This window comes from Lipophrys pholis (assembly GCF_963383615.2).
Source record: "Lipophrys pholis genome assembly, chromosome: 11".
Lineage (NCBI taxonomy): Eukaryota > Metazoa > Chordata > Actinopteri > Blenniiformes > Blenniidae > Lipophrys > Lipophrys pholis.
Window position 1 is genome coordinate 2,138,323 of NC_137631.1, and position 16,797 is coordinate 2,155,119.

At 48.9% G+C, this 16,797-nt stretch overlaps 1 protein-coding gene across 2 annotated transcripts; it reads left to right on the forward strand.

The window, feature by feature from the left end:
- The first annotated feature begins 4,948 nt into the window (after positions 1-4,948).
- LOC308117069 (troponin I, fast skeletal muscle-like) lies at positions 4,949-15,213 on the forward strand. Of its 2 annotated transcripts, XM_080475711.1 has the most exons (8): positions 4,949-5,454; positions 6,557-6,994; positions 9,482-9,514; positions 10,874-10,910; positions 12,058-12,186; positions 13,095-13,184; positions 13,318-13,491; positions 15,065-15,213. In XM_080475711.1, exons 3-8 carry the CDS (start codon positions 9,507-9,509, stop codon positions 15,140-15,142), a joined length of 516 nt encoding a protein of 171 aa, XP_080331837.1. In that variant the 5' UTR covers positions 4,949-5,454; positions 6,557-6,994; positions 9,482-9,506; the 3' UTR covers positions 15,143-15,213. The 2 variants fall into 2 exon arrangements, with proteins under 2 accessions (XP_080331837.1, XP_080331838.1); XM_080475712.1 differs by lacking the exon at positions 4,949-5,454 and having other exon boundaries at positions 6,547-6,994.
- Positions 15,214-16,797: the final 1,584 nt, after the last annotated feature.

The following is a 16,797-nucleotide window of genomic DNA, read 5'->3' on the forward strand; positions in this document are numbered from 1 at the left end:
TGGCTCCAAACAGCAGTAACAGACTCTAAAAAGCAGTAACAGGCTCTAATTAGTAGTAACAGACTCTAAACAGCAGTATCAGGCTCTTATTTACAGTAACAGACTCTAAACAGCATTAACAGTCTTTAAACAGCAGTACCAGGCTCTAATTAACAGTAACAGACTCTAAACAGCAGTAACAGACTCTAATTAACAGTAACAGACTCTCAACAGCAGTAACAGGCTGTAATTTGCAGGAACATACTCTAAACAGCAGTAACAGACTCTAATTTGCAGTAACAGGCTCTAATTAGCAGAAACAGACTCTTTACAGCATTAACAGGCTCTGATTTGCAGTAACAGTCTTTAAACAGCAGTAACAGGCTATAATTAGCAGAAACAGACTCTAACACTAACAGATTCAATAGCAGTAACAGTCTCTAATGTGCAGTAACAGACGCTAAACAGCAGTAACAGGCTCCAAACAGCAGTAACTGACTCTAATTAGCAGTAACAGACTCTAAACAGCAGTAACAGACTATAATTAACAGTAACAGACTCTCAACAGCAGTAACAGGCTGTAATTTGCAGGAACATACTCTAAACAGCAGTAACAGACTCTAATTTGCAGTAACAGGCTCTAATTAGCAGAAACAGACTCTTTACAGCATTAACAGGCTCTGATTTGCAGTAACAGTCTTTAAACAGCAGTAACAGGCTATAATTAGCAGAAACAGACTCTAACACTAACAGACTCAATAGCAGTAACAGTCTCTAATGTGCAGTAACAGATGCTAAACAGCAGTAACAGGCTCCAAACAGCAGTAACTGACTCTAATTAGCAGTAACAGACTCTAAACAGCAGTAACAGACTATAATTTGCAGTAACAGGCTCTAACTAGCAGTAACAGGCTCTAAATAGAAGTAACAGGCTGTTTGACACACAGGCGTGATGTGTGGAACTTAGACCCTGTTCACATGACAACGTTCAATTTAAAAAAAGAATGTTTCCACTGCAGCAGCGGACACTCAGACAACAATGTGGTTGGTCTGCCGGGCCACTGGAGGGCGCTGTTGCTTGATTTTGTAATGAAACCACACAGACGTGTGCAGAGAACAAAACACTATAAACATGAAGAAAATGGAGAGAACCCGACGTCCGTATGGACTGATGAATCATTGACGGCTATCAGGGGAGAATGTCACCTGTTAAACTACTGATCGGGTCGGCCATGTTTGTTTACCACTGGATGAGCAGGGGGGAGGGGGAGATGAGCAGTAACAGGCTCTGTAGCCTCCGTCAGTCTCTGCAGGAGGGAACAGCGACCGTGAAAGAATCTTTCCACCTTGGGAACCGGATTAAAAACTTCACAGATACGGTGGATCAGAACACTGGTTTTGTGTAAACGGACCCCCCCAAAAGTGAGGAACATTTTGCGGATACGCTCGTATTCGTTGTCGTGGAAACGGGGCCTGAGATGTGTGGAGTCAGCGTGAGAGAACGTGTGCACCATTTTCGCGGCTCCCGCTCCCAAACTGCAGGAGGCAGTGCAATCCAAACACACTTCCAGCGCACTATTAAATTAGAGCAGAAGAAGTAGAGTTCCTGTCTTTAACACCAGCAGGTGATCCTGCAGTGGAGAGCAGAGCATTAAACTTCAGTTTAGAATTCATTTTTCCCTCTGCTGAAGTCTGACACTGAAGCAAATCAACATCAGTCAGTCAGATCTTGTGTTTTCAGTTTGGACGTGCAGCTTTAGGCTTTTTCTGTCTTTAAACCTCAGGGAACGTCCAGATTGTCCCTCCTGTCTCCTTCTCTGTCACTTCTCCTTCACCCTGGAAGTGTTTAGTGTGGCGGCCATGATGAGGACTGTCTGAATTCTCAATAGGCAAAGGAAAGGCGGCTCGTTGTTTCCTTTAGAACCTCCTTTAGCCTAGGAAACCTTGATGCTTCCTTTAGAACCTCCTTTAGCCTAGGAACCACTGATGCTTCCTTTAGAACCTCCTTTAGCCTAGGAACCACTGATGTTTCCTTTAGAACCTCCTTTAGCCTAGGAACCACTGATGCTTCCTTTAGAACCTCCTTTAGCCTAGGAACCACTGATGTTTCCTTTAGAACCTCCTTGAGGAGTGATGGAGGTCAGACTAAAGAAGAAGAGAGAGAGTGATGGAGGGAGAATAAAGACTGGAGATCTGATGTGATGACACATGATCCTCTCCCCTGTCCCACTGAGCCTCACAGCCAGAAGATCCCCGGTTCAAACCCCTGAGCCTTTCTGTGTGTGTGTGTGTGTGTGTGTGCGTGTGCGTGTCCGTGTGCGTGTGCGCGCGTGTGTGTGTGTGTGTGTGTGTGTTTCCTCTGGTTTATTTCCACAGTCCAAAAAACCTGCACCGTGCCTCCCTGAACAAGACCACCGACCTCCATCACCTCCCCGTGAACAAGACCACCGACCTCCATCACCTCCCCCTGAACAAGACCACCGACCTCCATCACCTCCCCCTGTACAAGACCACCGACCTCCATCACCTCCCCCTGAACAAGACCACCGACCTCCATCACCTCCCCTTGAAAAATACCACCGACCTCCATCACCTCTCCCTGAACAAGACCACCGGCCTCCCCCTGAAAAAGACCACCGACCTCCATCACTTCCCTGTGAAAAAGACCACCGACCTCCATCACCTCCACAGGGGGCCACAGGGGGTCAACCTGGGGCTATGGGAGGCCCTTGGGGGGGCGACTTGGGGACAAGAAGCTGGTGGAGGATCAGCACCAGCATCAATCAGCTCCATGTGAACGAAGGGGTAACGCTCAGTGAGGAAACTCCACCTGGACACCAACATTCCTGACGGTGCAACTGGACCAGTCGAAGAAGACGTCGCTCTGTCATATTGGTAAACTCGACCCCCGGCCGCCACATTCCCAGAATATCGGGCGTATCTGCTGTCGGCACCTCAGTCAGAGCTGTCAGCGCCGCTACGTCTTTAGACACCGACGGTGCAGCGTCTGACCACGGGTTCACCGGCCCGTCGCTCGCTGCTGTAGCTCCTGAGATGTTCTTCAACTCATCCACAGGAAGTCAAGGTGGAGCTACAGGAAGTCAAGGTGGAGCCACAGGAAGTCAAGGTGGAGCTACAGGAAGTCAAGGTGGAGCTACAGGAAGTCAAGGTGGAGCCACAGGAAGTCAAGGTGGATCATCAGACTGCAGGAGCAACAGCACCTCCTCCCAGATGAATCAGCACAGTGTTCTCTGATTCCTCTCAACACCCAGACGGGGAACTCGGATCGAATCCTGGTCGTCCAGCAAAGATCTGGAACCAATTGTGGTGAAAGTTCTAATGATTCCCAGGATGGATTGATCACTAATCACCTGATCAATTCACTGATCATCAAACTACCTTGTCATCAAATCAAGACATTGACCAGAAGAATGACACCCTGAGGCACCAAGAGGAACGCCTCCTGCTGCTCCTGCACCTCCGTCTGCTGCTACTGCTGCCCCTCCTGCTGCTGCTAATGCTGCTGCCCCTCCTGCTGCTGCACCTCCTGCTGCTGCACCTCCTGCTGCTGCTACTGCTGCTGCCCCTCCTGCTGCTGCTCATCTTGCAGCTGCTACTGCTGCTGCCCCTCCTGCACCTCCTGCTGCTCCTCCTGCTGCTGTACCTCCTGCTGCTCCTCCTGCTGCCCCTCCTGCTGCTGCTAATGCTGCTGCTCCTCCTGCTGCTCCTCCTGCTGCTGCCCCTCCTGCTCCTGCACCTCCTGCTGCTGCTAATGCTGCTGCCCCTCCTGCTCCCGCACCTCCTGCTGCTGCTAATGCTGCTGCCCCTCTGGCTCCTGCACCTCCTGCTGCTGCACCTCCTGCTGCTCCTCCTGCTGCCCTTCCTGCTGCTGCCCCTCTTGCTGCTGCACCTCCTACTGCTGCACCTCCTACTGCTGCCCATCCTGCTGCTGCCCCTCTTCTGCTGCTCCTGCTGTTTCCCCTGCTCCTGCTGCACCTCCTGCTGCTCCTGCTGCTTCTTCTGCTACTGCTGCACCTCGTGCTGCTGCTACTGGTACTGCCCTCGTGCTGCTGCTACTGCTGCTACTCCTCCTTCTGCTGCCCCCTGCTGCTGCTAATGCTGCTGCTCCTGCTGCTCCTGCTGCTCCTGCTGCTGCTAATGCTGCTGCTCCTGCTGCTCCTGCTGCTGCACCTCCTGCTGCTCCTCCTGCTGCTGCCCCTCCTGCTCCTTCACCTCCTGCTGCTGCTAATGCTGCTGCCCCTCCTGCTCCTGCACCTCCTGCTGCTCCTCCTGCTGCCCTTCCTGCTGCTGCCCCTCTTGCTGCTGCACCTCCTACTGCTGCACCTCCTACTGCTCCTGCTGCTTTTCCTGCTCCTGCTCCTGCTGCACCTCCTACTGCTGCACCTCCTGCTGCTGCCCCTCTTCTGCTGCTCCTGCTGATTCCCCTGCTCCTGCTGCACCTCCTGCTGCTGCACCTCCTGCTGCTCCTGCTGCTTCTTCTGCTACTGCTGCACCTCGTGCTGCTGCTACTGGTACTGCCCTCCTGCTACTGCTACTGCTGCTACTCCTCATTCTGCTGCCCTCTGCTGCTGCTAATGCTGCTGCTCCTGCTGCTTTTGCACCTCCTCCTGCACCTCTTGCCTGTCCTCTTCCACCTCCTGCTGCTGCTGCTGCTCCTCCACTATTGTTCCTGAAGGGAAACTTTTCCCACAGGATCTCCAGGTCACATGACCAGCCTGAGAAACCCGAGGCGGTGGTAATGTGACCCTGCTGGAGAGCCAGTGGAAGTGAAATGGCCACATTCAGAATGTTTATAGCTCATGTGTTAATATGAGAGGCTCCTCCACGGCCAAAGAAAGGTCCGGAGGCTTTTCTCCAAGCGCCGGCAATCCAAGAAGAAACGCTGACTGGGCCAGACCGTATTAATAGAACTGCTTTGGTATCTGGAGCAGCAGGTAGCCCTGATCTCAGGGTCCTCGCACTGTTTTCAGCTTGTTTGTGAACCGGCGTTCGTCTGGACGGTGCAGCTCCGTCAGCCCAATGGCTTCTCAACAACATCCATGTAGAGGTCCATCAAACCCTGGACCCTCAGAAAACCCTTCGGAGGAAACGTCCAAATTCTCGTGACCTCAAAATCTTTCCTAATCTCTCCACGTTCACCACGGTTTCATACCGCCAGCAGCCTCCAGGGGGACGGGGGCTCAGGAGTGACCAGAGCCAGCCAACAGACCGGCTGCCTTCACCACCTCCACCTCCACCTCCACCTCCACCTCCACCACCACCGCCTTCACCGCCTTCACCGCCTTCACTGCCTTCACCACCTCCACCACCTCCACCTTTCTTGCCACCGCCTCCACCGCCACCTCCACCTCCGCCACCACCACCACCAACCTCTACCTCCACCACCACCACATCCACCTCCACCGCCTCCACCACCACCGCCTTCACCACGTCCATGACTCCTCGTAACTCCTTGTGAGTCCTTGTGACACCTCATAACTACTCGTTACTCCTCGTGACTTCTCGTGACTCCTCGTAACTCCTTGTGCCTACTCGTGACTCCTCGTGACCCCTCGTGACTCCTCGTGACTCCTTTTGCCTACTCGTGCCTACTCGTGACTCCTCGTGAGTTCTTGTGACACCTCATAACTACTCGTTACTCCTCGTGACTTCTCGTGACTCCTCGTAACTCCTTGTGCCTACTCGTGACTCCTCGTGACCCCTCGTGACTCCTCGTGACTCCTTTTGCCTACTCGTGCCTACTCGTGACTCCTCGTGAGTCCTTCTGACACCTCATAACTACTCGTTACTCCTCGTGATGCCTTGCGACACCTCGTAACTCCTCGTAACCCCTTGTGCCTACTCGTGACTCCTCGTGACTCCTCGTGCCTCCTTGTGCCTATTCGTGACTCCTCGTAACTCCTTGTGCCTACTCGTGCCTCCTCGTAACTCCTTGTGACTCCTCGTTACTCTCCGTGACTCCTCGTGCCTCCTCGTGAGTCCTCGTGACACCTCATAACTACTCGTTACTCCTCGTTACTCCTCGTGACCCCTCGTGACTCCTCGTGCCTCCTTGTGCCTACTCGTGACTCCTCGTGAGTCCTCGTGACACCTCATAACTACTCGTTACTCCTCGTGATGCCTCGCGACACCTCGTGACTCCTCATGACTCCTTGTGCCTACTCGTGACTCCTCGTGACTCCTTGTGCCTACTCGTGACCCCTCGTGCCTCCTTGTGCCTACTTGTGCCTACTCGTGCCTCCTCGTGACTCCACTGTATCTCTTGTTAAAATCACATATTCTTCAGTCCAGTGAAAAGCAGTGTAGAAGATGAAGATGAAGATGAAGATGAAGCCTTCAGTTCAACACTTTATTGGAGACGTAATAAAACCCTCAGATTTGAAGACTTTATCAGTAAACATTTAGTGACTTGCTTCCTTCAACATATTTCTACATGATAACTGAAAAACTCAAACAGAGTAAAAGTACTTGTGGTTACTATTATTGATAAGAGCATGACCAGCATCTTGTATCCTCTGGTATTCTGGTGCAACTGATCAATTTCTCTACTGAACAGAACATCAAAGAAATGTGGAAGAAATGTGCTTCAAACTGTCCCAACCTGCCGGGGAGGAAGTGGTTTGAAGTATTGATCGTTACTCGGAGGGAGGAGATCAATAACGTGGAGGAATGAAGATGTGATCAGGGTGAAGCTCAGAAGTCTGACAGTCTTTGTGGATCTTGATGTGACGGTAAATCGATTCTTCATCACCTTGTATAGCGCGCTGTACCAAGGCTGGCTCCGCCTCCTGAACGATGATGATATTTCAGGAGCTTCTGGCCGATTGGTCGGAGAATCCTTCGTTTCCTTAAGCAGACGCTGCGAGTCCTGGACGGAGTGAGAGTATAAAAACACCCACAGCTCCTTCACTCTGATTCTCTGATTCACTCTGATTCTCTCAGAGACTGCTGCTGCTGCTGCTGCTGTCACCTTCCTCCTTCACCTTCATCACAGGTAAGAACTGTTTCTGTCTCCACCTCCTGCTCTCCGTCCTCCTCTTTGGCTTCCTCTTGATCCTCCTCTTCTCCTCTTCCACCAACTCCTCCTCCTCCTCCTCTTCTCCACCTCCTCTCCTTCTCCCCTCTTCCTCCTCTCCTTTTCCTCCTCTCCTCCTCCGCCTCTCCTTCTCTCCTCCGCCTCTCCTTCTCTCCTCCTCCTCCTCTCTGCCTTCTCCTCCTCCTCCTCCTTCTCCTCCTCTCCTCCTCCTCTCCTCCTCTCTGCCTCCTCCTCCTCTCCTCCTTCTCCTCCTCTTCTCCTCCTCCTTCTCCTTCTCCTCCTCCTCCTCCTCCTCTTCTCCTCCTCCTCCTCTTCTCCTCCTCCTTCTCCTTCTCCTCCTCCTCCTCTTCTCCTCCTCCTCCTCTTCTCCTCCTCCTCTTCTCCTCCTCCTCCTCTTCTCCTCCTCCTCCTCCTCCTCCTCCACTTCTCCTCCTCCTGCTCCTCCTTCTCTCCTCCTCCTCTTCTCCTCCTCCTCCTCCTCCTTCTCTCCTCCTCCTCTTCTCCTCCTCCTCCTCCTCCTTCTCGTCCTCTCCTCCTCCTCCTCCTCCTCCTCCTCCTCCGCGGCTGTTGAATCTTTTTGTGGAGGTAATGTGATGAAGGCCTCAGCGGTTTGTTATGAGTGAAGTGAAACGTGATCAGCTGATGACAGACGGCGCAGGGCGAGTGGCGGCGAGGCGCTGGACAGATCCGTAACCCGCTGAGGACAGAAGATGCCTGAGAGGTGTGACGTTTGACTTGGTCGCCTGGTTTGTGAGCGTCTGGATGCAGAAACGTCCTCTCAGTGGTTCTATTGGTGTTTGCTGGATCAACTGCAGGTTGCCAGATTCCTCCAGAAAACAAGATTCAGTACAGTCCACAAGGTTGTTTCTGTTTCATTTTGTTTCTGATTCTGTTTGTTGTTTTTAGTATTTTGTTTGGTATTTTGTATATTTTGTATATTTTGTATATTTTGTTTGGTATTTTGTATATTTTGTTTGGTATTTGAGCTGCAGCGGAGAGGAGAGGAGAAAGTATTTAGAACAATCTTTTTGACAGAACCCAATAAATCCTGGTCACTGAGCTTTGAAGGATGTTCTTGTTCTTGTTCTGGTTCTGGTTCTGGTTCTGGTTCTTGTTCTTGTTCTTGTTCTTGTTCTTGACTTGACTTGACTTGACTTGACTTGACTTGACTTGTTCTTGTTCTTGTTCTTGTTCTTGTTCTTGTTCTTGTTCTTGTTCTTGTTCTTGTTCTTGTTCTTCACTTGTTCTTGTTCTTGTTCTTGTTCTTGTTCTTGTTCTTGTTCTCGTTCTTGTTCTGGTTCTTGACTTGTTCTTGTTCTTGACTTGTTCCAAGTCTGTTTGGCTCCACGAGGGTTGATCTGGAATAATGAGCTTAATAATAATGCTCACGCTGACAGACCTGCACAAACAGGAATTAATGGAAGCGGAACTTCTCCTGTCGTCACGGTGATGAATTAATATTCAAACAGGAAACACACTCACACGGAGGAACCTCCGCCTCAGAACCAGTGGTGAGTTGATAACCTGCTTGGTAGTAACGGTTATCAGCATCCAAAGTGTCTCGATCGGTCAACCAGGAAACAGAGATCCTGGTTCATGCTTCTACCCCTGATCAACATATCCAGGATATCTCTGTTCCCTGGATTAACTAACCCAGACACTCTGGATCCTGATCAGCATTAACACGAAGCACGAAGCAGAACCCAATAAATCCTGTTCACCGAGGATGTTCTTGTTCTTGTTCTTGTTCTTGTTCTTGTTCTTGTTCTTGTTCTTGTTCTTGTTCTTGTTCTTGTTCTTGTTCTTGTTCTCATCATTTAAGAATGGGCGGGGCATTTTCCAAGAGAACTGATTTGTCCGGAAGTTACCTGGATAAGAGAAAACCAGAGTTAATCCTGAAGTTACCGAGATAAGAGAAAACCAGAGTTAATCCTGAAGTTACCTGGATAAGAGAAATTCCGGGGTCGTAGTTCAGGCCTCTGGAGTGAAAGAAGACGTTTCTGTGACATTCCATCCTTGTGGACTTTCAGAATGTTGTCATCGTGTCTGGATCCGGCTTCACTTTGGATCTGAACAGAAAATCAAAGAAGTTTGATTGTTTGATTTTCCACTGTGGTCCGTCTGAACTGAACGGTATCGGTTGGAATTCATTCCGTGGTCAATAATAGGACGACGATACTGTAAAGAAACCTGTGAAGATGAACTTTTTAAAGTGTATCGTCAGAAGTAGTGACGACAGAAGAGCTCTTCTATCATCATGTTTCCTCTTTTTATACTTCATCAAGGAAAAATGATTTAAACTCTAAAGTAAAGTCAGGAAATGAATCTGTTGTCTCTGTGTGGTGGTGATGATGATGATGATGATGATGATGATGATGATGATGATGATGATGATGATGATGGTGATGATGATGAGTATCTTGTCTGTTTCATGTCTTCAAACAGGCTCTGAAGCTAAGCAACAGTCAACATGTCTGAGTGAGTGCTGCTGCCACCCTCACACACACCCCCCCCCCCCCCCCTCCATTTAAGTCCCGACCATGGAAGTTTGCAAAAACTAAAGGTTCCTACGGTTTATTAAATCTCACACACACACACACACACACACACACACACACACACACACACACACACACACACACACACACACACACACACACACACACACACACACACACACACACACACACACACACACACACACACACACACACACACACACACACACACACACACACACACACACACACACACACACACACACACACAAAGAGAGAAAAATCAACAAATCCTCTCTTGAATTAAAGATTATATGTAGAAAACGAAGCGAATACATTCTTTGTCCATCCACGGTGTGTTACTGTGTTGGTTTGTTGGGTTGTTAGATTTTTCGTTTGTTTTCTTCTTCTTCTTTAGGAAGCCTCCTAACACCTTTCACTAACTCCTTTAGGAAGCCTCCTAACTCCTTTCACTAACTCCTTTAGGAAGCCTCCTAACACCTTTCACTAACTCCTTTAGGAAGCCTCCTAACTCCTTTCACTAACTCCTTTAGGAAGCCTCCTAACACCTTTCACTAACTCCTTTAGGAAGCCTCCTAACTCCTTTCACTAACTCCTTTAGGAAGCCTCCTAAAACCTTTCACTAACTCCTTCAGGACGCCTCCTAACACCTTTCACTAACTCCTTTAGGAAGCCTCCTAACTCCTTTCACTAACTCCTTTAGGAAGTCTCCTAACACCTTTCACTAACTCCTTTAGGAAGCCTCCTAACACCTTTCCTAACTCCTTTAGGAAGCCTCCTAACTCCTTTCACTAACTCCTTTAGGAAGTCTCCTAACACCTTTCACTAACTCCTTTAGGAAGCCTCCTAACACCTTTCCTAACTCCTTTAGGAAGTCTCCTAACACCTTTCACTAACTCCTTTAGGAAGCCTCCTAACACCTTTCACTAACTCCTGTAGGAAGCCTCCTAACACCTTTCCTTAACTCCTTTAGGGAGCCTCCTAACACCTTTCCTTAACCCTGTGATGTCATCCAGGGTTAAGGTAAAGTCCATAGATAAGGAGATAGAGGGACTTTTAGGACGTCCCTTTAGAGTTCAGGAGGGACTCAGAGGTCAGAGTTCAGAGGTCAGGAGAGAATTTGTGGAACCTCCTCTCTGGAATCTCCCCCAGATGAGAGAATGATTGATGGACTAAAATAAAGAAAAGATTTGTGAAGAAAAGGATGAAGATTAAGAATGAGAAAGAGTTGATAATGAAGTGATGCTGTCCATTAGATAGACTTCCTTTAACTCAATGGATGTGATGACATGAGCTCTTCTGTTTGTCTTCATCTCAGTAAGAAGATGAGTTCGAGCCGTCGGCATCATCTGAAGGTGTGACCACACACACACACACACACACACACACACACACACACACACACACACACACACACACACACACACACACACACACACACACACACACACACACACACACACACACACACACACACACACACACAACTAGAGATGAACTGATGATACAACTGACAGGCTAAAACCAAAAAGAAGTAAATGAACCGTTTGGACTCAGATGTTGTGACCTTTGACCTTCTGGATGTTTATGCAGACGTCATGACCTTTGACCTTCTGGATGTTTATGCAGATGTTGTGACCTTTGACCTTCTGGATGTTTATGCAGATGTTGTGACCTTTGACCTTCTGCATGTTTCCTGCAGATGTTGCGACCTTTGACCTTCTGGATGTATATGCAGATGTTGTGACCTTTGACCTTCTGGATGTTCCTGCAGATGTTGTGACCTTTGACCTTCTGGATGTTTCCTGCAGACGTCATGACCTTTGACCTTCTGGATGTTTCCTGCAGACGTCATGACCTTTGACCTTCTAGATGTTTATGCAGACGTCGTGACCTTTGACCTTCTGGATGTTTCCTGCAGATGTTGCGACCTTTGACCTTCTGGATGTTTATGCAGATGTTGTGACCTTTGACCTTCTGGATGTTCCTGCAGATGTTGTGACCTTTGACGTTCTGGATGTTTCCTGCAGACGTCATGACCTTTGACCTTCTGGATGTTTATGCAGACGTCGTGACCTTTGACCTTCTGGATGTTTCCTGCAGATGTTGCGACCTTTGACCTTCTGGATGTTTATGCAGCTGTTGTGACCTTTGACCTTCTGGATGTATATGCAGATGTTGTGACCTTTGACCTGCTGGATGTTCCTGCAGATGTTGTGACCTTTGACCTTCTGGATGTTTATGCAGATGTTGTGACCTTTGACCTTCTGGATGTTTCCTGCAGACGTTGTGACCTTTGACCTTCTGGATGTTTCCTGCAGACGTTGTGACCTTTGACCTTCTGGATATTGATGCAGATGTTGTGACATTTGACCTTCTGGATGTTTCCTGCAGACGTCGTGACCTTTGACCTTCTGGATGTTTATGCAGATGTTGTGACCTTTGACCTTCTGGATGTTCCTGCAGACGTTGTGACCTTTGACCTTCTTCCTGTTTGTGCAGAGTCTGATTCTGTCCATCGCCCAGAAGTGGCTGGCGCAGGAGAAAATCGACATAGTGGCGACAAAAGAGGGCTACTTAAGAGACACCTGCAGCCAGCCGGACCTCGGTGGAGACCAGAACACCCTCATGGTGAGACAGGAGGCAAATAACACTGTCACACCTCTCCATGTCACCAGCTCATCACCTCATAACCCCATCACCTCACCACCTCATCACTTCACCACCTCCCCAACTCACCAACTCACCGTATCACCAACACCAACACCACATCACCACCTCACTACATCACCAATTCACCACATCACCACATCCCCACCTCGCTACGTCACCAACTCACCACGTCACATGTCACCACATCACCTCATCAAAAACTCACCACTTAACCACATCGCCACGTCATCACGTCACTAACTCACTATCTCACCACCTCACCACCTCACTATGCCACCACGTCACCACATCCCTACCACACCACATCACCACCTCGCTACGTCACCACCTCACCATTTCACCACCTCACCACCTCACCATTTCATCCCGTCACCAACTCATCATGTCACCACGTCACCATGCACCATGTCACCACGTCACCATGCACCATGTCACCACGTCACCATGTCACCACGTCACCATGTCACCACGTCACCACCTCACTACATCACCACATCACCTCTTCACCACATCACCATGTCACCAACTCACAACCTCATAAATTTACCACCTGACCACCTGACCACCTCACCACTTCACCACCTCACCAACTCACCACCTGACCACCTCACCACCTCACTACATCATCACATCACCACATCACCACGTCACCACATCACCAGCTCACCACCTCATCTTCACTCAACAGAAGAAGCTGTAGAGACGTATATCAACCAGATTAACTTCATGATTTATAATCTGAATCTCACTCTATGCCAACGATGTGTCTTTCTTCGTGACTGTCAGTGTCTTTAAGCCATCAGCTGACTTTCTGTTCATTATTCTGTCCATCCGTGAAGAAACATCACTTTTTTCTCTTCATTCAGGAAACTTGCAAAAAGCTTCACGCCCTCATCGACAAAATAGACGAGGAGAGGTACGACCTGGTGTCCAAAGTGGGCAAAGCCGATAAAGAGGTAACAGCCGTGATCAATCAGAGCTGCAGCTGATTCTTTCCTAAAATTCAACCTATCAGACAAGCGTCTTGCTGCCGACACTCTTTGTCATTCATGTATTCATCACCTCGCTGTGCCACCATGTTCCCGGCAGATTGAGGACCTGAAGATCAAGGTGGTGGAGCTGGCTGGCGTGAAGAAACCCGCCCTGAAGAAGGTCCGCATGTCGGCCGACGCCATGTTGAAGGCTCTGCTGGGCTCCAAGCACACCGTCAACATGGACCTGAGAGCCAACCTCAAGCAGGTCAAGAAGGAGGTGAAGGAGGAGGTGAGTCTGCAGCCGCTTGTCGTCACTGAATCGCTCAACGACCGCTCAACGACCTCTCAAAGACCCCTCAACGGCCCCTCAACAACCGCTCAACCACCTCTCAAAGACCCCTCAACGGCCCCTTAACGACCTCTCAACAACTGCTCAACGACCTTTCAAAGACTGCTCAATGACCGCTCAACGACCATTCAATGACCTCTCAAAGACCCCTCAACGACCTCTCAACGATCGCTCAAAGACCGCTCAATAACCCTTCAACAACTTCTTAACGACCTCTCAAACACTGCTCAACGACCTCTCAAAGACCGCTTATCGACCACTCAACGACCGCTCAACGACCGCTCAATGACCGCTCAATGACCTCTGAAAGACCGCTCAATGACCGCTCAAAGACCGCTCAAAGACCGCTCAGCGAACACTCAACGACCGCTCAACGACAGCTCAACGACCGCTCAACGACCGCTCAATGACCGCTCAATGACCGCTCAATGACCGCTCAATGACCTCTCAACAACCTCTCAACAACCGCTCAAAGACACCTCAACGACTCCTCAATGACCTCTGAACAACTGCTCAACGACCTCTCAAAGACCACTCAATGACCGCTCTACGAATGCTCAATGACCTCTCAAAGACCGCTCAACAACCGCTCAACAACCGTTAAATGACCTCTCAAAGGCCCCTCACTGACCGCTCAACAGCCGATCAACGACCTCTCAAAGACCGCTCAACGACCGCTCAACGACCGCTCAACGACCTCTCAAAGGCCCATCACCGACCTCTCAAAGACCTCTCAACGACCTCTCAAAGACCTCTCAACGACCTCTCAAAGACCGCTCAATGACCTCTCAATGACCTCTCAACAACCTCTCAAAGACTGCTCAACGAATGCTCAAAGACCGCTCAACGAACGCTCAACGACCTCTCAAAGACTGCTCAACGACCGCTCAACGACCGCTCAACGACCGCTCAACGACCGCTCAACGACCGCTCAACAACCGTTAAATGACCTCTCAAAGGCCCCTCACTGACCTCTCAAAGACCGCTTAACAACCACTTGACGACCGCTCAACGACCTCTCACAGACCGCTCAACGACCTCTCAAACACCACTCAACGATTGTTCAACAACTGCTCAATGACCTCTCAAGACCGCTCAACGACTGCTCAAAGACCGCTCAAAGACCTCTGAAAGACCGCTCAACGACTGCTCGAAGACCGCTCAGCGACCACTCAACGACCGCTCAACGACCTATCAAAGACCGCTCAACGACCGCACAACGACCGCTCAAAGACCGCTCAAAGACCGCTCAATGACCTCTCAAAGACCGCTCAACGACCGCTCAACGAACTCTCAAAGACCACTCAACGACCGTTCAACGACCTCTCAACGGCCGCACAATGACCTCTCATGACCAGTCAATGACTCACTGACTCATTGACTCAATGACTCAATGACTCAATGATTCACTGAATCACTGAATCACAGACTCACCGACTCACCATCTCACAGACTCAATGACTCACTGTCTCACTAACTCACCGTCTCACTGACTGCTCTGTGTGTCCTGCAGCCTGCGGAGGCAGTCGGCGACTGGCGTAAGAACATCGAGGACAAAGCCGACAGGAAGAAGATGTTCGAGTCGTCCTGAAAACTTGGACTGGAGGTCCAGGAGTTTGTAATGATTTGACTTGTTTCATTAAAGCTGTGAGTTCAGTTCCAGCCGCTCTGTTCGCCTGCATTTGTTTAGCGATTCGTTTGGAGGACGAGGCTCCTCCCATCACCTTCACTGCTTCCTTCTCTTTTGGTAAAACTTGCGTTCATGAGATGTTCAGGTGTCAACTCAGTGCCGCACCGCAGAGCGAGGATACCACAAGTGATGCGTAAGTACTGCAGTACTTAGTGACACGTTTATCTAATATGACCATTTTTTTAAGTAACGAGTAATCTAACACATTACTCTTTCCAAACCAGTAATCTGATTAAAGTTACTTGTCCAAGTCACTATGTGTTACTATTGTAGAGTTACTATTGTAGTGTTACTGTTGTGGAGTTACTATTGTAGAGTTACTATTGTAGAGTTACTATTGTAGTGTTAATGTCGTAGGGTTACTATTGTAGAGTTACTATTGTAGAGTTACTATTGTAGAGTTACTGTTGCAGTGTTGCTATTGTAGAGTTACTATTGTAGAGTTATTATTACAGAATTACTATTGTACCGTTACTGTTGCAGAGTTGCTATTGTAGAGTTACTATTGTAGCAGTGTACGAGTCTGGACAAGTTCGGACGTGTTCGAACGAGTCTAGACGAGTCTGAACAAGTTTGGACGAGTCTGGATTAGTCTGAACAAGTTTGGACGAGTCTGGATTAGTCTGAATTAGTGTGGATGTTTTTGGACGAGTCTTAACAAGTCTGGATGACTTTAGATGAATCTAGATGAGTCAAGACGAGTCCGGATGTGTTTGGACGAGTCTGAATGAGTTTGGACTTGTTTGGACAAGTGTAATCAAGTCTGGACGAGTCGGGATGAGTCTGAACAAGTCTGGGCAAGTCAGGACAAGTCTAGACGATTCTGGACAAGTCTGAATAAGTATGGATGAGTCTGGATTAGTCTGAACAAGTCTGGACATTTCAGGACGAGTCTAGACAAGTCAGGACGAGTGTGATTGAGTCTAGACGAGCCAGGATGATTCTGATTAAGTCTAGACATGTCAGGACAAGTCTGAACAAGTCTGGACAAATCTGGACAAGTCTGGACGAGTTAGGACGAGTCTGAACAAGTCTGGATGAGTCTGGACTTGTTTGGCTGAGTCAGGATGGGTTGAGACGAGTCTGGACGAGTCTGGACAAGTCTGATTGAATCTAGACAAGTCAGGACTAGTCTGAGCAAGTCTGGACGAGTCAAGACAAGCCAAGACAAGTCTAAACTAGTCTGGATGAGTCTGGACAAGTCTAGATGAGTCTGGACGAGATAAAACGGGTCAAAACATGAGAAACGGTTGAAGAAGAAATCTAAAATAGCGGAAGTCGTTAAAAATGAAAATTCCGAATTGATTGATTGATTTATTGATTGATTGATTGATTGATTGATTGATTGATTGATTGATTGAACACATGAAGAGCAGTGAACCAGTAATAATAGCGTAATGAAAAAGCTGCAATCTACCAGCAGCCACATGGTGGCAGCAGAGGACTGAACACTTCAAAACAAGTCATCAAGTCTGGATACTTCATGTCTGCCACACAACTGATCAATGATCAATCACAACCACTGATGTTTGGACTGTTGGAGGAAACAGAGAAGA